Consider the following 21,004-nt stretch of genomic DNA (forward strand, 5'->3'; position numbering starts at 1 on the left):
GTTTTTCTTCTTAAAGATGATGTCAACATGCACACCATTGGGTGACAGGGCAGCAGATTTCATACACTTTTTTAGGCATTTTCACTTTGTCGATAACAAGGTTGTCTTTGATTCGTTTAACAATGCTAGAATATCCCTCTTCCATGTGCACAGACAAGTTTTATACACACATTGTTTACTTAGAGGGAAAGTTATGCCCTTTTCCTGTTCCTGAGACAGTCGGCTAGAATAGCAGCGTTAGTATTAAGTGTGCCTGTGTGAGTGTCAGAGGCAAAATAGTGCCCCATTGTGTGTCATGTGCGGAGAGCGGCATGGTGCCAACCAGCAGAACTGTAAGAACTCTACAGTTTCCTGCCTTTGAGTGAGCCATACTAGCATTAATAGTGCTCTCTCTCTTTCTCTTTCTCTCTTGCTCAGACTCTCTGTGTAACTGATGGGAAAGCGTCAGATCAGGCTGTTTGTTACGACCTCCGCTTCCTCTCTTTTAATTCAATAGCAGCCTTCCACTGCTGATTGGGATCTAGCCATCTCTTGCCAATTCCATGGAATGGGAGCATCTGACTAAAGTCTTGCTCCTTTTCCAGTTTAGCTCTAGAGAGATTTGGTAGAGATTCTCTCGGGAAAACTGCGATACTTGTGTTTAGGATTCCCACACTATTTCGGAATTCATTTGCAGGATATTTCTAGGACATTTTCCAGTAATTATATACACAGCTATTGCCTATACACACAAAGTTGTGCTAGATGCACTGATATCTGTTGAACACTATAATATTCAAGTCTAGGAATGAACAAAACTCTATGATGCCATGATGTCTCTCAGATTCCAAGTAGGGCTCAGGTTTTTTTTTTTTTTTGCCCAGTAGAGTCTGTAAGAAAAAAAACAAGAAAGATGACCTCTGCCATGTTAGGTGCTGAGTGATATAGATAGCAGACTTCCATAGATACTTTCATGATGTCTCAGGTGTGTGTGTGTGTGTGTGTGTGTTCTGTCACCATCAGGTCTCAAACAGATTGCTGTTTTTCAGACAAAGTTCCCATTATTCCACACTGAATCGTTCTGCTCACTCTTACACCACTCACATTTTCTGTGTTTATCAGACCTTGGGTTTACGTCAGTCTTTTTACAATTGTGTATTATCTGTAGCTTCAGTTATCTCTCTGTCTAACCCTAACCTTTTCAGTCAGTTTTTCCACTTCTATTCCCTTGTTTACATTTTCTGCACAAGCACATGCAGAGAGGGAAGGAGAGAGAGAGAGAGAGAGAGAGAGAGGGTGAATAAGTTGCTATTGTAACATAATGGAAGCAGAGCTCAGGTGGAGTGTGTGTCAGTTTATGCTAGATTTAGTTTAGCTGAATGTATAATCAGAAAGGAATTTAGCTTTCCCTTTTTTTTGCATCCTATCAGTCACTTCACTGGAATCTAACAGCTTGTCTTGGTGAGAGACTGAGAGTCACAGAGTTTACCAGAGGCCATTCCAGGCATCATTCCTTAAATTCAATTCACTTTATTTGTACAGCACTTTTAAGGATGGACATTGTCTCAAATCAGCTTTACAGAAGTATATAAAGTCGGGATATTAATGATACATTTAACAAGATGTGACGATGACGATGAAAAACTCTGGGTCAACCATGAGGAAGAACCCTTGAGAAGAACCAGACTCAAAAGGGAGCCTTCCTCATCACTGGATAGTGCAGTTATAAATAATTTTCCTTCTGTATATAAGTTCATTTATGTAACAAATTTTCAATCTACTTTTAACATGAAATGAAACTGTTCGTGGCAGTTGCAGTCTAAAGCCATTTTCATGTTTTTTAAGTGGTAAGCTCTTGTATTGCTTGGAAAGACGAAGTCCTTTTTCCCAGCAAACCGTGTAATCACTGATATAATGCATAAATGAAGCCAACTAGTTTATCTTCAAAACTCATTTGATGAATTTTGGTCTCCATTTTGACTCAGTTCACTTTCGACATAGCCTTGACCCTCTTAAGACTCAGTCTTGACTTGATCTTTCCTAATACTGGTCTTGAACTTGACAGTGTTGGTCTTGACAACAGCCCTAAACTACAGTCTTATTTGTGACTGCACAGATACCATTGGGTTATACTGGTGTATAGTGTATATATATATATATATATATATAACATACCCACAAACACACACACACACACACCCCCGCATTATGTTGATACATATCACAGAATCTGCTTCACCGTTTTAAAGGGATGGCTTAATGAGAATAAATAATATATGTGCTGTAACACTAATGTTGTGTCACACATGGTCTACTGAGCTATAGGCAATTTATTGTATGATGTTGGACATTTGAAGGATTTCTCATTGAAACTGTCAGCATATGTAAATCAATAACTAAACAAGGTCAGAGCTGTTTCCCAGGAAAATCTTTACGAACCACTGCACAAACCAGCAGCTTTTGGAAGTTATAAGTTGTTTACAGGCCCACTGGTGCAAGGAATGTGTTCATATTTAAACATCCAGTAGGTCAAGGAGGTGTGCCAAACTGGCCTCTGTTCAACTTCCATCTTGAGGTTATGAAGAAAAACAATAGTTACTGGAGATCAACAGTGATTAAGGAAGTGCAGCGTTAGAGAAAGTCATTTCTCACAGTGGTGTGTAATAATGCAGAAGAAATGACCTGAAGACGTCAAATAAACTGGATGTGATCAAATAAAATAAAAAAAACAAGTGCTGATTCAGCAAAACTTTTTTTCACAGCCATATGCATGCATTCTGTTTGTGCTTTGTCAATTGTGTTTAAAATCTCATGTAAGTGTGATGGTTGGCAAGCTATGCTGTGTTTAATTCACTCTTTCAGCTGAGTAAATACGGCATTCCCCCAGCTGCAAACAGATGCTTGGTCCACGTTTTCTCATTTGTGTTGTTCAGTAGAGAGCAGTGGTAAGTGGTAATACACACATCCATGACGTTTTTACAATTTGCAATGGAAGCATCATTCAAATGATAAATAATAATACATTTAATGTCCCTAGCGCTATGCTGGTTTTGGGTTTGGGTTAATGCGACTGCCATCAGCGTTCAGTAATATGATCAATAACTACACTGAATGGCTTTTATTAAACTTGTCAAAAAAACCCACCATAAAAGTGCATTCTTGATCAGGCAGTAAGTACTTTTATCTGATTTATCTTATTTTTTCTTAGTTGTAAGGCTGTATCCAATACAGTAAGCATGTATTGTATATACATATATCAGGCAGAACATTATGACCACCTGTCCCCCTTTTGCTGCCAAAACAGCACTGACCCGTCCTGCACTGTGTATTCTCACACCTTTCTGTCAGAACCAGCATTAACTTCTTCAGCAATTTGAACAACAGTACCTCGTCTGTTGGATCGGATCACACGGGCCAGCCTTCTCTCCCCACGTGCATCAGTGAACCTTGGACGCCCATGACCCTGTCGCCGGTTCACCACTGTTCCTTCCTTGGGCCACTTTTGATAGATACTGACCACTGCAGACCAGGAACACCCCACAAGAGCTGTAGTTTTGGAGATGCTCTGATCCAGTGGTCTAGCCATCACAATTTAGCCCTTGTCAAACTCGCTCAAATCCTTACGCTTGCCCATTTTTCCTGCTTCCAACACATCAACTTTGAGGACAAAATGTTCACTTGCTGCTTAATATATCCCACCCACTAACAGGTTCCATGATGAGGAGATAATCACCTGTCAGCGGTCATAATGTTATGCCTAATCGGTGTATATCTGTATAACTGAAGTACTACTAAAGTTTATCTGCTTCAGTAATTGGGCTTTCTCTCATTTCCAGTTCATTTGACTGAACCTCAGCTATTTCATGTAAACAATATTACACACATTATACATAAATGACCACTGTAGTGTTTTTCCTCCATCGTAATGAATGTCAAACCTCATATTTATACCCTAGGGAAGTTTGTATGTTAGTGTATTTAAATCAATAATGTAGGCACATAGATTTTCAAAGAATATATTAATAACATAACAAGTAGAGAATTATTTTAAGAACAAATATTAAATTGTTTGTCCTGTATGTTAATGTATTTATCACATTAGCTTTTTTGGCCCATTCTTATAAGAGGTGCCAATAATTCTGGAGGGTTCTGTAGTTAACTGTGTGTGCTCATTGTTCTGTTAAACAGCAGCTCACTGCATTCCTCCAGCCTACATCTCTGAAAATGATTGACCTTTCTTTCCTTTGGTCACGCGTTCCTGGTAATGTTCCTATGCTTTTCTTCTCTGGTTCATACACAAACCCACCAGAACCTGTTCATCAGTAGCATAACGTCTCCTCTTCTCATTTTTCTCTTGCTTTAGCATTCACTTCTCATCGTTAACAGGTTGTTCTTATGTCATTTACGGAGAGGAAACGTTTACAGGCAGGTCAGGGTCAGAGTTTCCTCCGCTCCCTTTTGCGAAGATCAGAGCAGAAACGTCAAGCACTTTCCTCCCACTGAGCAGAAAGGAGAAGCGAAGATGAAGAATGTTGCAAAGAAGAAGCTACAGCAAGAGATAGCGGTTAGGAGGAAACAGTCAAAGATTTGAAGAGAACAATAAACATCTGTGTGAAAAGAACAAGATGTATCTATACTGATCCTCTATCTCTTGTCAGTTAGAAGCCACTCACTGCTGCTGAGGATGATTCACATGGACAGCTTAAAGACACGTGAGATTGCTGTGGATGGTACCACTTAGAAACCATGGAGGCGGCAATTATCATGATCAGTGTTGCAGTCATGTCTGCATCAGTGAACAGTTAATAACTTCAACCAGATGGACTTCATGTTAAAACTAGACTTTCCTGGAACGAGTTTGCACTTTTTGACCATCTAGTACAGCGGTGTCAGCTAGATGAGGAATTAGGGATGAATTTAAAATGTAAAATTTATATTTTGAATTTATATCTATCCGTAAAGCTGCTTTGTGACAATATCCATTGTTAACACAGACTTGATTTTGTCTGAAGGTTTTCGCCTTCTTTCGGTATTTGGGTATAAAAAGCATGTGTGTGTGTGAGATTGTGGACTAACTACAGCAGTTATGTCAGCACAGGAATGGCGGGTAAAAAGCTGTCAGTTTTCTACATGACAGAACAGCTCAGTATAGAAGTGTGTGTGTGTGTGTGTGTGTGTGAGCATGCACGCTGGGGAAGGGGTTCAGAAGAGGTGCAAAACTCTTGATGCCTGTCGAGACCTGCTTCTTAGTGCCTATAAAGTCCTCAAGCACATAAAAGGTGCAACAAAGTCACTACTAAACCCATCTAAACCCTCACCCTTCCCATCTCACTGCGTGTGTGTGTGTGTGTGTGCACGCTAAAACAAAGAGCAGCCTGCTGGCTCTTTAATGTCAGTGTACACAGCCCTTGCAATGTGACCTGCCTTATCTCCATGTATGCAATAGCATTCTTCACAAGGTGACAGGCTTACATGTTATATCCAGACACGTAACACCCTTTAGAGTTCATATCACAAGCAAACTAACAAGAGACTGGTTGCCCAGAGTGACCTAAAAAAAACGTGATATATATTTATCTGCTATCTAAATGTAAACCATAATCTGCATCACCTACTTCTGGCCATATATCTGTATCAGCAGTCGTAATCTGGGACTGTATGTATGTTAGATACTGCATATTTCACACTTCCTTTTTGAGGTGGGGACGTGACAAAGGACCAGTACACTTATTTTATATGCTGATTTGTAAATACGGAGATACTTGGTACAGCGACTAACAATGGGAGTGAAGCTGTTTTGTGTGAAAATCCCAGGAGTTCAGCAGCCTTTTAAAGACTCAAATCAGCCCATCTGGCATCAACAACGGTGCCATGGTTAAAGTTTAAAGTCACAGAGATCACACTTTTCCCCATTCTAATATTTGATGTGAACTTTTGGTAAAGCTTTTGACCTGCACCTTTATGATTTTCTGCATTGTGCTGCTTCACTATGATTAAAGTGACAGATATTAAAGTGGACAGTGAGTGTATATACACTGCCCTTATTTATCAGAGTGGCAAATCCAGTCCAAATATGTTGTCTATCTAGGCATCTGACTTTCATATGTAATAATAATTTAGAAAATCTGTGCCATATGTTTGGATTAAGATAGTACACTATATTGCCAAAAGTTTTGGGACATCTGCCTTTACATGCACATGAATGTAATATGGAGTTGGCCTGCCCTTTGCAGTTATAACAGCTCCAGATCTTCTGGGAAGGCTTTCCACAAGGTTTAGGAGTGTGTTTGTGGGAGACTGTAGCAGTTTCCACTCTCATTCATCCAAAAGGTGTTCTGTCTGGTTAAGGCAGGCCAGTCAAGTTCCTCCACACCAAACTCGCTCATCCATGTCTTTATGAACCTTGCTTTGTGCACTGGTGTGCAGTCAAGTTGGAACAGGAAGGGGCCATCCCTAAACTGTTCCCACAAAGATGGGAGCATGAAATTGTCCAGAATGTCTTGGTATGCTGAAGTATTAAGACTTTTAGCTGGAACTAAGGGGCCAAGCCCAACCCCTGAAAAACTACACCTTTTGGCAATATGGTGTATCATATTCATGATCCTCTGCATTTGTTTTGGTTCACAGTTGAGTGACTCTGGTCCCTGACTCTAGAAATCGAGTTATTTTGGTTAACTGTGGGTTTTAGGAATCTGTAAAAGATGGTCTACAATTTGAAAAAAAAAAAGTGTCCATAAAGTTCAGGATACATGAGGATTAATCATTAAGATGCACCAGTGTACCACAGTTGCATTGACTCCAAAGGCATTTAAAGTCAGGGTAATATTAGAAGAATAGTCATGTCTTCTGTGTGAAGACAACAGCTTCTTTTTAGCTCTGGGCAAACTGACGACTGGGATTTGGGAAATCGATGTGTCATCCTCATCCCCCACACACGCCGCTATGAATAAATCCTCAGAACAAACAGGGACTTTCAATACAGCTGATTATAACATCAGTACTAATAATGAATAATGCACAGACTGCGCCGAACTTAGCTGAGACTAAGAACAGAGTGGCTGTGACAGAAAGTTCAGAAAATACTACTGCTGACTTTATTATGCTATTTTTAATACTATGGCATTTTCTCCATTTTGTTCTGTTTTTTCTCTGAGTTGTGATATTTCTGCCCTGGCAGTCTGTCCCTCACAAGTTCTCGCTGCATAACTCTAACTGTAACAATGGCCTCCTCAGTTATTTAAAGCAAGAGGGAGCTTGCGAAAGAGGTGGAAAAGAGCTCAAGAGAATGCATGCCACTTTAATGAGAGAGTAAATGTTTGTTTTTGCCTGGTCAACATGAATTCTAGGCTGAGCCTTTCTTCTGCCTCTTTATCCTCTCAATGGCCCATTGGGATTGACATGAGAGGGGAGGGGAAGGTGAAAGACAGGGTAAATACCTTTACATCCTCCTTTTACCCTGAAGCAGCCGGTTTTTTAGTGATTTATTTACCCCCACCTTGTACAGGACCTCGTGTTCCGATTTGAGCTCGTTAGAGAAGAGTCTAAGAGCCATCTGGCCACCAACAGCCTGGAAACAAACGCCTGGTTTGATGTCATTTAACCGTAAAATTCCAATGAATTCCATGCTACATGTAGCGTATTTTACTGCCCCTCACTTTACGTCACTGACAGAAGACATTCAGTGTCTGGTAGCACAGTGTGATCAAGCTTTGACTCAGTGCTGATGTAATTATTTCAGTCATTATTAAAGAGCTGAGTCTTTTACGAGGGAAAAAGCAACAGGACGTATTGTCAGAGGAGTTCGTCTGTGGTGTGGAGATGCACGTGCAAGAAATTTCTTCCGAGAAAGCTTTTTTCCATACTAGATTTATGAGAGAAGCATTAGTCAGGATATAGAGAGATGGATATGGAAAATACTCAAGTCATTGTTACTGTCCAGTGTTGTCTGTGTAATATAGTGCGCTAGGTTTGTTGCGCTACTTAACAGTTCCTCCAGGATTACAGAGTTGTTCTGTGATTGTTGTGGCCAAAAATTCTTGAATTGGATGCAGGTTTTTTGGCTTCTTTACAGAAAACTACTTGAATTAGTGAAATTGCAAGCACAGGTCAATATTTTTTAACTACACAATTGAAGACATATGCAGTTAATTTCTATGATAGCTCTATGATGAGGGCTTGGGCTGAATGCGTGTTGTGTTGAATGCAGTATCGTAAAATCCTGCAGGGACTGACTGGAACTTGGTTTTTGTTAGGGGCATGCACTGGTATATTAGAATTTGCTGTTAAGTATATAAGGATTCGAATACACTGGAACCTCGGCGTACGAATGCCCTCCCTTATGAATTTTGCCAGAAATTTGAATCAGCATACGAAGCATTTCCGGCATACGATTGAACCAAACGGAACGCCAGCTAAGTTGCGCACCCGTCCAGGAGCCGTTCAAAACTTGTTTGTATCAGTGGAAAGCCATGCAAAGTCAACCGAAGCAAGTTTTCAATGCGTTCGAAAGCAAGGTGATGTTGCATTTGTTGAGCTGCAAATGAAGCCTGATTTACACCAACAGTAGGAAGCAACACTGGTTTATTCACTGCTTTATAAATTCATACAAAGTGCAAACAAACTTTCGGATTATTCTAAACATGCATTGTCACTGTAATCACATCATTTCAGTAAGCCAGTGAGATTTTCACTCCTACACAGTTTGAATTATACCCAAAGTCATCTATTTAAAATGTCTGGTCATTATTACTGGTCAAACCCTTTCATTATTCTGTCCTTTAACTCCAATAGATAATAAAATATTGAAATTAGGCAGAAGATGCTCTTACTGTGTTTGCATGGGCACCTACAGATTTTTTGGAAAATGCATGAAACTGTATCATTAGGACACTGAAGATATGGTGTGTGTGCTTTATGGAGATCCTCCAGCTGTTATTCTTGTTTATTGTAGGGCAAAGTGTATGTTCAGCATTCACAGTGTTATGTTACAGTGAAGTGGGCCTGAATTAAGAGGAGGATGTGTATTTGTGTGTGTGTGTGTGTTTGGAGTCAAAACAATAGTGACAGTAGTTTGCATTTTATTGTCCCTGACTTTCTTTATTTTAATGACTCTCTATCTAACGAGAGCTGATCCCTGGCCTGTCTGCTTCTCCTCTGCGTCTGAAACTTTATCTCAGAGTCTCTCATCCACTCCTCCGTCTCCTTTATCTATTTAGCTCCAGCTGTCAATTGAATTCCAGTGAAATTCCCAACTCTAACAGTGATAAATGTTTGCTTGGTGTGTTTTTTGTTCACCCAGAATTCACAGAAGAGGCTAGAGGACACAAAGTCAAAACCTTGACACAAGGACACTTAAAAGTGTGTATGTGAGTGTTTGTTAAAAGGCAGATGGGAAAGACTTAAGACACCCAGTGCACAGATATCTAACTAGCAGTGTCTGGAAAGCATCTGGTGCTTAGAAAACAGCCGCTGCACTTTCCCATGAGACACACAGCAGAAGGGGAGTGGAGGCAGGAGAGGACTACTGGCCACAGATACAGAGAGTGATAGATGAGAAAAGGAAAAGGTTATGTCAGAAGCACAGTGGAGGATAAGAAATATAACAGTTCAAGTGATGGGGGCATACATTTTTAACACATGGTGCTAATTTTGTCTGGAATTAACAAACCCCTCCACTTCAAACCTCCACACACTCACTTTGGCCTACAGTACGACATCAGGAAGCAGGAGGTCTGGTTCACGACTCGTATTCGCACAGCATCAATAACCTTGGTGTAGTTTCCAAATAAATAGAAATAGGATTTGACACTCATACAGAACAAGTTTTAACTCTAGAATTTGTAAGTTTTTTCCCCTGCTTTTCACTTATTGATGTGAAAAGCAAAAAAGTTTGGCTATCAGAGAGGATTGCGAGTAGAACCTCTTAAGGAAACGAAGACCTCTTAACTCTCGAGTGTTGAGAAATCTCGAATGGACCGCTCAAGCTGAACGTACTTGCTAGATAAGTAGAACTCTGGCTCCTCTAATCTCCAGGGGGACCAGGATTCCTGGAGCCCTTTGATAACGTTGTTTTAAAGAAGGGGAGGAGTGGGGACATTACAAGCAAAGCAGGTGTGAACAGATGACCCACCCGCACCCCTCAGGCCAACACACCCACACACACACACACACATACCTGAGCTGCCAGCCCCTTATAAGAACAGCTTTCAACCCTTTCAGGAAACAGAGCATGATCTTACATGTCACCACCAACAGTCCCCATACCTGAGAACTGACAGTTTTTCATACATTTTCAAAGAAAAGCACAAAACATGAGGTAACCATTTATCTTCTCTTCTCAAGGACTGCTATCATTTTTAAGGAGGAAAAACCCAGCTCCGTGCCTTGACGGATCTAAAATGCAGACGGCTTTGTTTTTGTGTTTGTTTTCTTGCTTAATGGTTACCTGCTGAATATCTTTATTGTCTTTTTTTAAGTGATAGTTCACATTTTCCCTAAATTCAGCTGCAGTCCAGGAGATTGAACTATTTACTCTTGTACCCTGTAGGCATCTTTTAACAGCACCAATTTCATAATTTCATTAACTGCGTAATTGAAAAGCACGTACTGTCCTAGTCCATATCCTGAACAATAGCAAGTAAATGACCTCTCTCTCTCTCTCTCTCTCTCTCTCTTTCTCTCTCTCTCTGTCTCTTTTTCTAGCATTGACTTAGCACAAGGTGTAGCTGATCATAGACTGTTATGTTTCTTGCTCAGCTTATGTTTGTGTTTGAGTGATGGGTAAGTGCCTGAAGCAGCTAACAATAACAACCGCAATAAATTGGGGTCTAGATCCCTATTGAGCAAGCCAAGATTTAACAGTGACAAACAAAAAAACAACACAAGAAAGAAACCTTGAGAAAAACCAAGCTCAACGTGGAACCCATTGATTCCTCGTTTCCAGTTGCCGTGCTTTCTCGCTGCTTTTATACTCTAGATGTTTGGGCAAAGATTCAAGATACAGCATGTTTGGGGTTCTCCCACTACTGGTAAAGGTTGTAATCCTGTCTTTCCAAAGAAATGTGTATGCCTGGTTATAATTAGACACAGTGGTGGAAATAACACATCTGTGGGTTTATTCCATTATTTATGGATTGACAAAAGTGAAAGAGTGGACTGTGTAAGTGTTGGAGCTGTACGTGTGTGGCATCACACACACGAGCAGCAGACTAAAAGACTGCTTTGTTTATAACTTCTTGTCATGATGTAAAGGAGCGATACGGACAGATAAGAAGCAAAGGGGGAAGAGGATCTAGGTAAAAGTGTGCAAGCTTTATCCTGCTAAGTGTCTGAAACATCAGACCCTGAACAACATGGCTTAAAGGAACATCAGGATATAAGCTCTTGTCAAAGTCTAAAGACCAGTGAATGATGTTCTTTGGAATTTCTGGAATAGCTGCTCCATGACTAGATCTATTCCCGCAGGTGACTCTGTGTTGCAACGTGTCACTTTCGTCCTCCATACATCAATGCAGCGATCCTTCACACAAATCCATGGAAAAATATGCCACGATATATTTATGATGTGAAGTGATATAGACAGCTGTGGCATCTTCTTGCATTTCTGCGGAAATCCCTCCTTGTCCTCACATTCCACTGAAGCATTAGAGCATCGGATGAAGATTGACTCCCGACATTCCTTGCACTTGCCACCCTGTGTGTGTGTGTGGAGTGGAGAAGAAGGACAGACAGGAAAGGATTCACAGAGGGGAAGATAAGTAACGATGGGGGTGTTTGGCCCTCCTGAAACATCTGCAGGTCTGAGCTGTGTTCAGACTTGTTTGTGTGTGTCTGCTGTGTAATCTTAGCTCCTTGTAGTGTCATCGAAACAGAAAAAAAGAGAGAAGCCAGTTAGCCAAATCAGGTCTTGGAAAGCTAGCATTTGAAGTAGTCTAATGAAACTATCAGCCCTCATTCACCTTATCACGTCTGCACGTCATTCGGTGCAGATAAGGACTGTTCTGTGTCTCTCTGGCCCTGTGCCACTTCCCCCATTGCTGTAGTTACTCAGGTGCTGGCTGCTTGTCCCACTGGCTGCTTTCCCAATTCAGTGCCCCGAGTGCTGTACTTGCTGATATGTATTACCATGGTAACCTCAGGAATGCAGAAAGCCAACAGAGGAATGTGTAATCATTAAGCTCAGGGGTGGGGAGACTTTTGTTAAATGCCAACAAATTGGCTTCAGGTCACGCTGAACTCGAAGAGCTGAATATTCTCTTAAAATCTCTAGACTGTCTTATGTGTTGTTCTCTTTTGAGTGTAATAAATATTTAAGTGGTAGAAATGGTGGCTTCGTGGTTAATACGTTTGCCTCACACCTCCAGGGTCGAGGTTCGATTCCCGCCTTCATTGTGTGTGTGGAGGTTGTCTGTGTGTATGTCGTCTCTGTGCTTTAGGGGTCTCCTGCAGGTACTCCAGGTTTCCTCATCTAGTCCAAACATATTCACTGTAGGCTGATTGGCATCTCTGAAGGCTGTGTGATTGTGCCCTGTGATAGACTGATGTCCTGTCCAGGGTGTACCCTGAATTCTGCCCCGAGTCTCCTGGGATAGGCTCCAGGTTCCCTGCAACCCAGTAAGATAAGTGATGTAGAGAATGGGTGAAATGTAATATCTGAGTGATTTGTTTGCAAATGTAATTGCAACCACTTACATACTTCACCTGTTGATGTGGTCTGTAGTGTGCATTCCGCTTGCTTAATATAGGATTTAAAGCATTTTGGCTTTGAATGGATGATGGATCCCATTTCGTGTTCTACGCCAAACTCCAGGCATTTAATTGCCAATGTCAAATAACAGAATGGCTTTGTATGAGATACAAAATCTGGACACACACCTGATCACACTTGTACTATTTGCTTTGCCTCGAATCACCAGAATTCTTTAAACACTAGTGGATTAGCAGAGGTTTAACCTGCTCTTAACACATCTGATGATTCAGAGCTCAGAGCCTGAGCTGGTGCTGTGCAGGTAAACCTCACTCTCCGATCTCAAGAGGCACACAAGCAACTGACGTTAGTGGCTGCAGTCTTTAGCCTCCTTGTTATTGTGCCGCCTACCATGCCGGAGACCCGCTCGGTGCAAGTAGGACCCGGGGGTGGGGTTATGTTGGTGCCATGACCCGGATGGGAGTGAGGTTTAGGGGGGTGAGTCTAACGGAGGCCACAGTAGGTGCTGTGCAGGTAAACCTCACTCCCCGATCTCAAGAGGCGCTAGTGGCTGCAGTCTTTAGCCACCTTGTTAGTGTGCCCACCGTCCTATTCCAGATTTAGTCTCTCTTTGCTGTTATAATAACCCCTACTCTTCTGGGAAGGCTTTCCTCTAGATTTTGGAGCACAGTTGTGGGGATTTTTTAATCATTCAGACACAAGAGCATTAGTGACATCGAGTAGTGATGTCAGGTGAGGAGACCTGGTGCACTCTCAGCATTCCAGTTCATCCCAAAGGTGCTCAGGAGAGTTGGGGTCAAGGCTCTGTGCGCAGGACACTCGAGCTCTTCCACATGAAACCTGGCAAAGCTTGCTTTGTGTACATGAGTATTAAAATGCTAGGACAGGATTAGTTGTCTTAGTTCTAATTAAGCAGCAGTACACAAGGACATCTGATACAGTTGCATGCTTCCAACTTTGTGGCAATAGTTTCTGGAAGACCCACATATAGGTGTGATGGTGAGGTGTCCAAAAACTACTGGTCACAAAGTGGTATAGTGTGTCTGTTAGAATAAGGAAACAGTTTCTCCCAAAGCTGAATGTGCCTTGTGATGATGTCACATAAAGTGTGGGATGTGGTAGCTTAAATGTGTGGGATGTGGTAGCTTAGTGATTAAGGGCTTAGACTACTGCTCAGAAGGTTGTAAGTTTGAGTCCCAGATCCACCAAGCTGCCACTGCTGGGCTCCTGAGCAAGGCCCTCTATTGCTCAGTCAGCTGCTCTGGATGAGGGTGTCTATCAAATGCCTTGAATGTAAGCATCTTTCCCAAATCTATGGATTATCTGCGTTATCTTGGAAAAATTGTAAGTTCCTCTGAATATCCTGGAGTTTGCTCGATTTTGTGTTCATTTCTGCAATCGTAAAATCATGAAATCAAGTACAGTCAGTGCATGGGGTATTGTTTTGTTACTGGAGGCTTACATGTAGTTTTCTTTTTTTATGTGATTTACTTATCTAATAATAATAATAATAGTAATAATAATAATAATAAGTTATTAGGAGGCTTGTAAATGTAAGTAATGAGCAGACATTTATGTCTATCGAGGTTCCAGTCATGAGCAAATACTACACATCTTACAAGATTTAACATCAATCTTCTTGTTAAACTGGCGTTTGAACTTCTTCTCATTTCTTCACCAGTCTCTTTATCAGTATTACTTTTTAGGCTGGTTGCTTTTTGACACTTTTTTAAGACACACAGGTGAAGTTATGACTAAAGAAAAAGTAGGATTTTTTTTTTTTTTTTGTGAAATGGCTTAACAGGTCACAAGTGTGTCATCACCACTAACAAAAAGGAAATATTTGGACGTTGCCTGAAGCTGTCTGGAGGAAGGTGAATGTACGAAAAGATTAGGTTGGATAAATGTTTGTGCTTTTTGTATAGGATACGTGATAAATCCTATGTATGAGTTTAGTCTGGTTGTAATTAAATCACCTGAAATCTTATAATACAGATTTGGATTATAAAAACCAGCCGGACCGTTAGACTTTTAAAAAGCATATGCTTTAGGTTATACACTATGAATTGTGTCTCATGTGAGGGTCCTCATGAAGACGTGTGCTGGCATGTCCTGACCTTGAGCATTTAATCTTCTCATGAGAACATAATCCAGTTTTATGGGAACGTAAGGGAGATAGGAACAGGAATGCATCCTGGGATGCGTATATCAGGTGCTTCTTCTGATCTACATCTGCTGATGGGAAAGTGTAGTAATACACAGAAGAGTGGAGAGTTTCTGTCTCACAGCAAAGATTGATATTTCTCCGTGAGAGTGTTCGATATGAGAACGTGCTCTTGCGAAAATAATGCAGGTAGAAATGTAGGACGAAACATCAAGCATGATGATCATTCAGAAATGATGTTTACTTCCAAGGGCTCTTATATCCTTGTGTTACATTTCTACCCTGGGTTGTGGTTAGTAATAGTGTCTGATTCAGACACACCACACTATGTGTTTTTTTTCTCCTCTTTGATTCAGTCATCCTGGGAGAACACGTGTCAGATATTTTGACTACTTGAGCTCACTGTCTGCTCTGTCTGAAAATATGAAGGTGATTACGCTAATAGTCTCAGCGGGATCATAACATGCTGACTGAAACTCGATCATTACTGCACACCCCACCAACATTCTACAAAAAAAAATTGTAAACTGATGTCAGTTTTTCCACCAAGTACACTGGATTAACAAACCTTACAGTATTTAGTATCAGTGCATCACCAGGACTGCATATGATATGGCTGTATGTTTCAGATTATATATGTGCCACTTTTCTTGTCTTCAACAGCTCTTCCATGTGGCTTATGTCCTCATCAAGTTTGCTAACTCTCCAAGACCTGACCTGTGGGTCCTGGAGCGCTCCATCGACTTTGGGAAGACGTACCAACCCTGGCAGTTCTTTGCCTGTGAGTATATTATTCATATACGTAATGCATTTCTGTTCCTTTCTACTCTATTATTGTCATTTAAATTAGCACAAAAGTACAGTACTGGCACCTTCATTCCTATAGTACAGGGCCAGGGTTGGATATCTTTAATCTTTAGTACTAAAGAGAAATTGGGCTGCCTGAAATTAGCAGCAAATCTGGCTCTGAGGGATGTCAAAATAAAGTGATTGAAAGATTAAGCTAAGATCTCAGAGCCAAGACCTTAGTCTGATTGCTTGGGCAAAAAAATTCAGGATCATTTTCTAGGTTAAAAAAAAATTCAGGATCCAGATGTGCAAAGCTGACAGAGATATATCCCAGAAGACTTGCACTGTAATCACAAAGTGATTGGACTGGCTCTAGCAAAGTAGTGAGGCAGGTGGTGGGGATTGGTTATGCTTTATATTATTTATTACAACACTTAAAATGGATTTGTTAAAATTAGCCAGTCAATTATTTATCTGATGAAATGATCGTGAGATCAACAGATGTCCTGAGATGAAATCAGGTCTCAGCTTACAACACACACATATAGATTTAGTATCCCTGAAAGAGCAAAGAAAGAGTGAATACAAACCAAAATAGTAAAATATGCAGATTTTGAGCAAGACTATGGAAAGCTTAAACCTCCTTAAATTCTTTTAAATGTTTACTGAATGATCTGTTTCCTGGAACCGTGTCTGTCAATGGAAAAGCTCCACTGTAGGGCTACCGGAGATTAATTTCAATATTCAATTTCAATTTATTTGTATAGCGCTTTTAACAATATTGACTCAAAGAAGCTTTACAGAAGTATATGATAAAGAAACATATGATAAAGTTTAAAATTAAGTTATAATTTATTGCTAACATTTATCCCCAATGAGCAAGCCTGAGGCAACATTGGGAAAGAAAAAACTCCCTTGGGTGATATGAGGAAGAGACCTAGAAGGGAACGTCATCCTCATTTGAGGTGATACTGGTCAGGAAATAATGTAAATAATGTCCTTTCAACAACAGATTATATTCAAGTGAATTATTCAAGTGGGCAATAGACCATATTTGGTATTGAAATGGCTGGTATGAGTGCATTTGCATAGCAGCAGTACTTTTTAAACTTAAATAGACCCCGGAAAATAATGACCCACCTTGTAGGTAGATAGATACAAAGAACAGCTCTTCATTCCTATATACCAGCACCAAGACAGCAGCATTATATTAAAACCCATGCATGACATCTAGTGTTATGAGAAAGTGAGAGGATTTTAGTTTCCTTCTACTGGGACGAAAGTCAAGTGTAAGACTACAATGCAGAATATTGAGAAAAGGAGGAGTCATGTGGATATTTGGTATTTTAACATTTCTCTTTGTATATTTCTGATTTCTCCAGAATATCAAAAGCTATGTCTCCTGTCACTCATAGCATTATACACAAACATTTATCAGTGCTATTGTTATTAACATATAAGTGTTTTGTGTGCTTTGATTCACAGCCTCTAAGAGGGACTGTATTGAGCGATTTGGCCAAAGGACCATCGAGCGCATCAACCATGACAATGATGTCATCTGCACAACAGAATACTCTCGGATCGTGCCGCTGGAGAATGGGGAGGTAATGATTCTTACCCCAATATCTAACTTCAATCTTAAAGTGGTACTGGAAACAGTAGCAGACTGTGCAAGTAGATAAAGCTAAACTGTGACTAGACAAAAACTAAACTATATCACTGTGTACTATAATGAACAAGATCTGGTGTCAGAAGAGGATGTGATCCTGTTTGAGTCTGCTTTCTCTCAAGTTTTCTTGAAGTTCAGCATTGTCACAATGCCTATTGTTAAGCTAAAGAACATCTTAAAGAGCAAATTCAAAAAATCTACATCGTTTCTGTCTCCCTAGCAGTTCCTGTTAGATTTTGTTTTGTGTTCTCTCTGAGGGCTGGGTCTTTAAGATCATTGAAAGATGATCATTTGATCACTGGAGAAGTCTGTTTATCTTCACCTACCCTTGTGTCCTCTACCCTTCACACACAGATTGTGGTGTCTCTGGTTAACGGGCGTCCTGGAGCCATGAATTTTTCCTACTCGCCCGTGCTGAGGGAATTCACCAAAGCTACCAACATCCGCCTGCGTTTCCTGCGCACCAACACACTGCTGGGCCACCTGATGGGCAAAGCACTGAGAGACCCTACTGTCACCCGCCGGGTACGGGGGGAAACAATCACTATGGACAATAAACACAAAGAAAAAACATAATGAAGAAGAAACAAAAAATGTTTATCTGTATTCACAAGTAGTAGAAAAAGAAAAAAAGCATTTAGATGAATTGGCACAAATCACTGAGTCTCTGCCATTATCTGCCAAGGAAACAATATAGCAAAGACAAACTTATCAATAATACTGAAACCATTAAAAACTAATGTGGTCTGCTGATGCAGCAAGAAAGAAACATAACCATTAGCGAGAAATGTCCTGTTTTTTCTTCTTTTTAATTGTGAAATTATTTTCTCTGTGCTCTGTATTATTGCAGTATTACTATAGCATTAAAGACATCAGCATCGGAGGGAGGTGTGTGTGCAACGGCCACGCCGAAGCTTGCAACGCTGTTGACCCCAATGACCCCTACAAGTAAGAACTTTCAAAAGGTCTTTACGTCTTCAAGGTCTTTCACTCTATCTTATTAAAATTTCTAAAATTTCCTCTTATGTACAATTGATATATTTTAATTTTGACATTGGACAATTCCAAAATATATACTGTTTTCTCTTTGCTTTATTTTTCTTATTAATTCAGGCTTAGAAGCTCAAGGTTACAACATAAGATATGCGTGTGGTGGCTTTCAGATAATCATCACCTGAAGCTAGAAACATATCTATAAACTTACACGTGGAAAAGATGACTACACACAGATATTGTAATACTGCTTTTCTTCTGATTTATTACCTCAACCTGTCAATATGCACGCAGGTTTGTCAAAACAGGTTTATAATTTATGTTTGTGTCGTGGTGTGTAGTATGATTACATTTAAGAATACTAAATGTAATCATTGCTGAGAGTCGGGTAATGCAGGCACGTTCATGCACATAGAGCATATAAAAGTCATACACTAACATATGCACATGTATATACAGGACTTCAAGAATTACACAGCATTCCCAGCTAGGTTAAGCTAGCTTTAGGGTGCATGCACACACACACACACACACACACACACACACACACACACACGCTCACACACACACACACACACGCTCACACACACACGCTCACACACACATTTTCACACTGTGGTATTTGGTAGCTTAAGTAGTTTAAGGTGTTGGACTACTGATCAGATGCTTGTGAGTTTGAATCCCAGGTCCACCAAGCTGCCACTGCTGGGCCACTGAGAAAGGCCCTTAACCCTCAATTGCTCAGTTGTATATAAAGAGTTAAAATGTAAGTCGTTTTGGGTAAGGGTGTCTGCCTTAAATGTAAGAACTCATTTCTTGTAAAAGTCAAAACAGTCAGTTGTTGCAAACGTCAACATCGTTTTTTGTTTGGTTTTGTTCATTCATGCTCTCAATCTATACCACTAGTTGATCATGCAAATAAATATGATGTGCTGGATCGAGTGCTATCTGTATACGCTTCCAGAATACAGCATATATGAGAAGCCACAAATCAAATTTGCAGTGATAAGTGTAATAATTACAATTTATGTAGTAATGATCAAGTAGCAGTATTCATGCAGCTATAAAATAAATTGATATTCATGTATCCTCATATTAGTCTTCATATATACTGTTTTTTTTTTTGCTTTGAAATTGTTAACTGTGAAGTTTTAAGTGACATATTTCTGGTCATCTGGCTTACCCAATGTATCCCTGCTATAACAGACCTGTATAGAATCAGTGAAGGTCTGTACATGTGCTGATTATTTGGATAAGCTGTTAGAGGAGGAAAAGCAGTGAAAAAGTATCCTGATTTTCTTCTATTTTTGCACATTTCTCAGCCTAAATGGTTTGAGATCCTCATATAAAATGTCAAATGTAAAATAAGACAAGGAGAAAGGAACAATTGAAAGAAACAAAGATTAAGCAACACCAGTGTGAAAAAGTAGTTGCACCCTTAAACTGCAACCAGCAGTTCTCTGAGGAAATCAGTCTTTCACTTCACTGTAGAGGGATTTTGATTCTTCTCTTCGAAGAATAGTTTTTTTATTCAGCCATATTTGAAGGCTTTTAAACATGAACATGAGCACTTTTTGAGCATGAACGTGCACTTCCCATTTTGTGCCGAGCTTGCTCTTGTATTTTGGATCATTATGATGAGCAGACATTCAGGATTTTCTGATAGAGAGCGGAATTCATGCTTCTGTCAGTTATGCTGAGGTTTTGTTAGGTGATATCAATTCTACAGCAGACGTTTATCTGTATTCCAATACAGACGTTTATCTGTATTTCCAACTTCATGGCAGCAACTTGGGGAAGGTTCACCTGTGGGTGTGATGATCAGGTGTCCAAATACTTTTGGTAAAATAAATGGTAGAACAAATCGGAAAGGGGGCAAATATTTTTTGATGGCACTGTACACCAGACGCAGAATTGGGAAGTACTGCAGTACTGCTATAAATCAGAGAATGTCACAGGCTTTACTACTGTACACTTTGAATAGGAAGGGTTCTTACACTGATCAGCCATAACATTATGACCACCTGTCTAATATTGTGTTGGTCTAATATTGTCTAAGTACAGAACCTGAGGGTTTTATATAGAGCCACGAGGAACCTTTTTTATGAGTGTAGGGGTCTCCTGGGTCTTTCTTAATCTAGAATGTATTGCATGCTTGAGATTTGTAATCTTTGACAAACATCTTACTGCTTAAACTGTGGACATCTTTAGATAAATAATACAAACTGATCTTAAACCATTGTTTTCCATTCTGAATAATCTGAATAAAATTATGAATGCCAAAGCGACTGAAACCTTAGTAAACACGCCGTAATAATGACTTTTATGAAATGTCTTAGACATGAAGCAGGCACCATCTGCAGACTGGCAGGTGGTTTCTTTAATATTTCAGGAATTCACAGACTTTTTGCTGACCCCGGTGGAAGCCATATTGGTGCGGGATTTTGGGAAACAGCCTGCTGCTCTGTGTCTGCCTCCTGTCCCTGCGAATCCTGCTTCTTTAGCTTTGAGTGAGATCATCTGGAAACGTGTCAGAGCTATCAGCATAAAAAAAAACTCCTCACCTCTTCACAGAGCTGGATATAGAAGCCCCAAAGGCCCTCAGCAGATTATACTGACATGAAGCAGATGTAGATTTGATGGTGTGTGTGTGTGTGTGTGTGTGTGAGTGTGCGCATTTGATGATGTGTGTGTCTCTTGGTTG

General features: G+C 40.2%; 1 protein-coding gene across 1 annotated transcript in view; it reads left to right on the top strand.

The window, feature by feature from the left end:
* lama5 (laminin, alpha 5) overlaps positions 1-21,004 on the top strand; it is a 77,494-nt gene that overhangs the window by 6,764 nt on the left and 49,726 nt on the right. The window contains exons 3-6 of the mRNA XM_058410854.1: positions 15,513-15,630; positions 17,124-17,242; positions 17,662-17,832; positions 18,158-18,255. Of these exons, the coding sequence (XP_058266837.1) occupies positions 15,513-15,630; positions 17,124-17,242; positions 17,662-17,832; positions 18,158-18,255 (506 nt within the window). The remainder of the gene's footprint in view (positions 1-15,512; positions 15,631-17,123; positions 17,243-17,661; positions 17,833-18,157; positions 18,256-21,004) is intronic.

The sequence above is a fragment of the Hemibagrus wyckioides genome, linkage group LG15, assembly GCF_019097595.1.
Source record: "Hemibagrus wyckioides isolate EC202008001 linkage group LG15, SWU_Hwy_1.0, whole genome shotgun sequence".
NCBI classification, from domain to species: Eukaryota; Metazoa; Chordata; class Actinopteri; order Siluriformes; family Bagridae; genus Hemibagrus; species Hemibagrus wyckioides.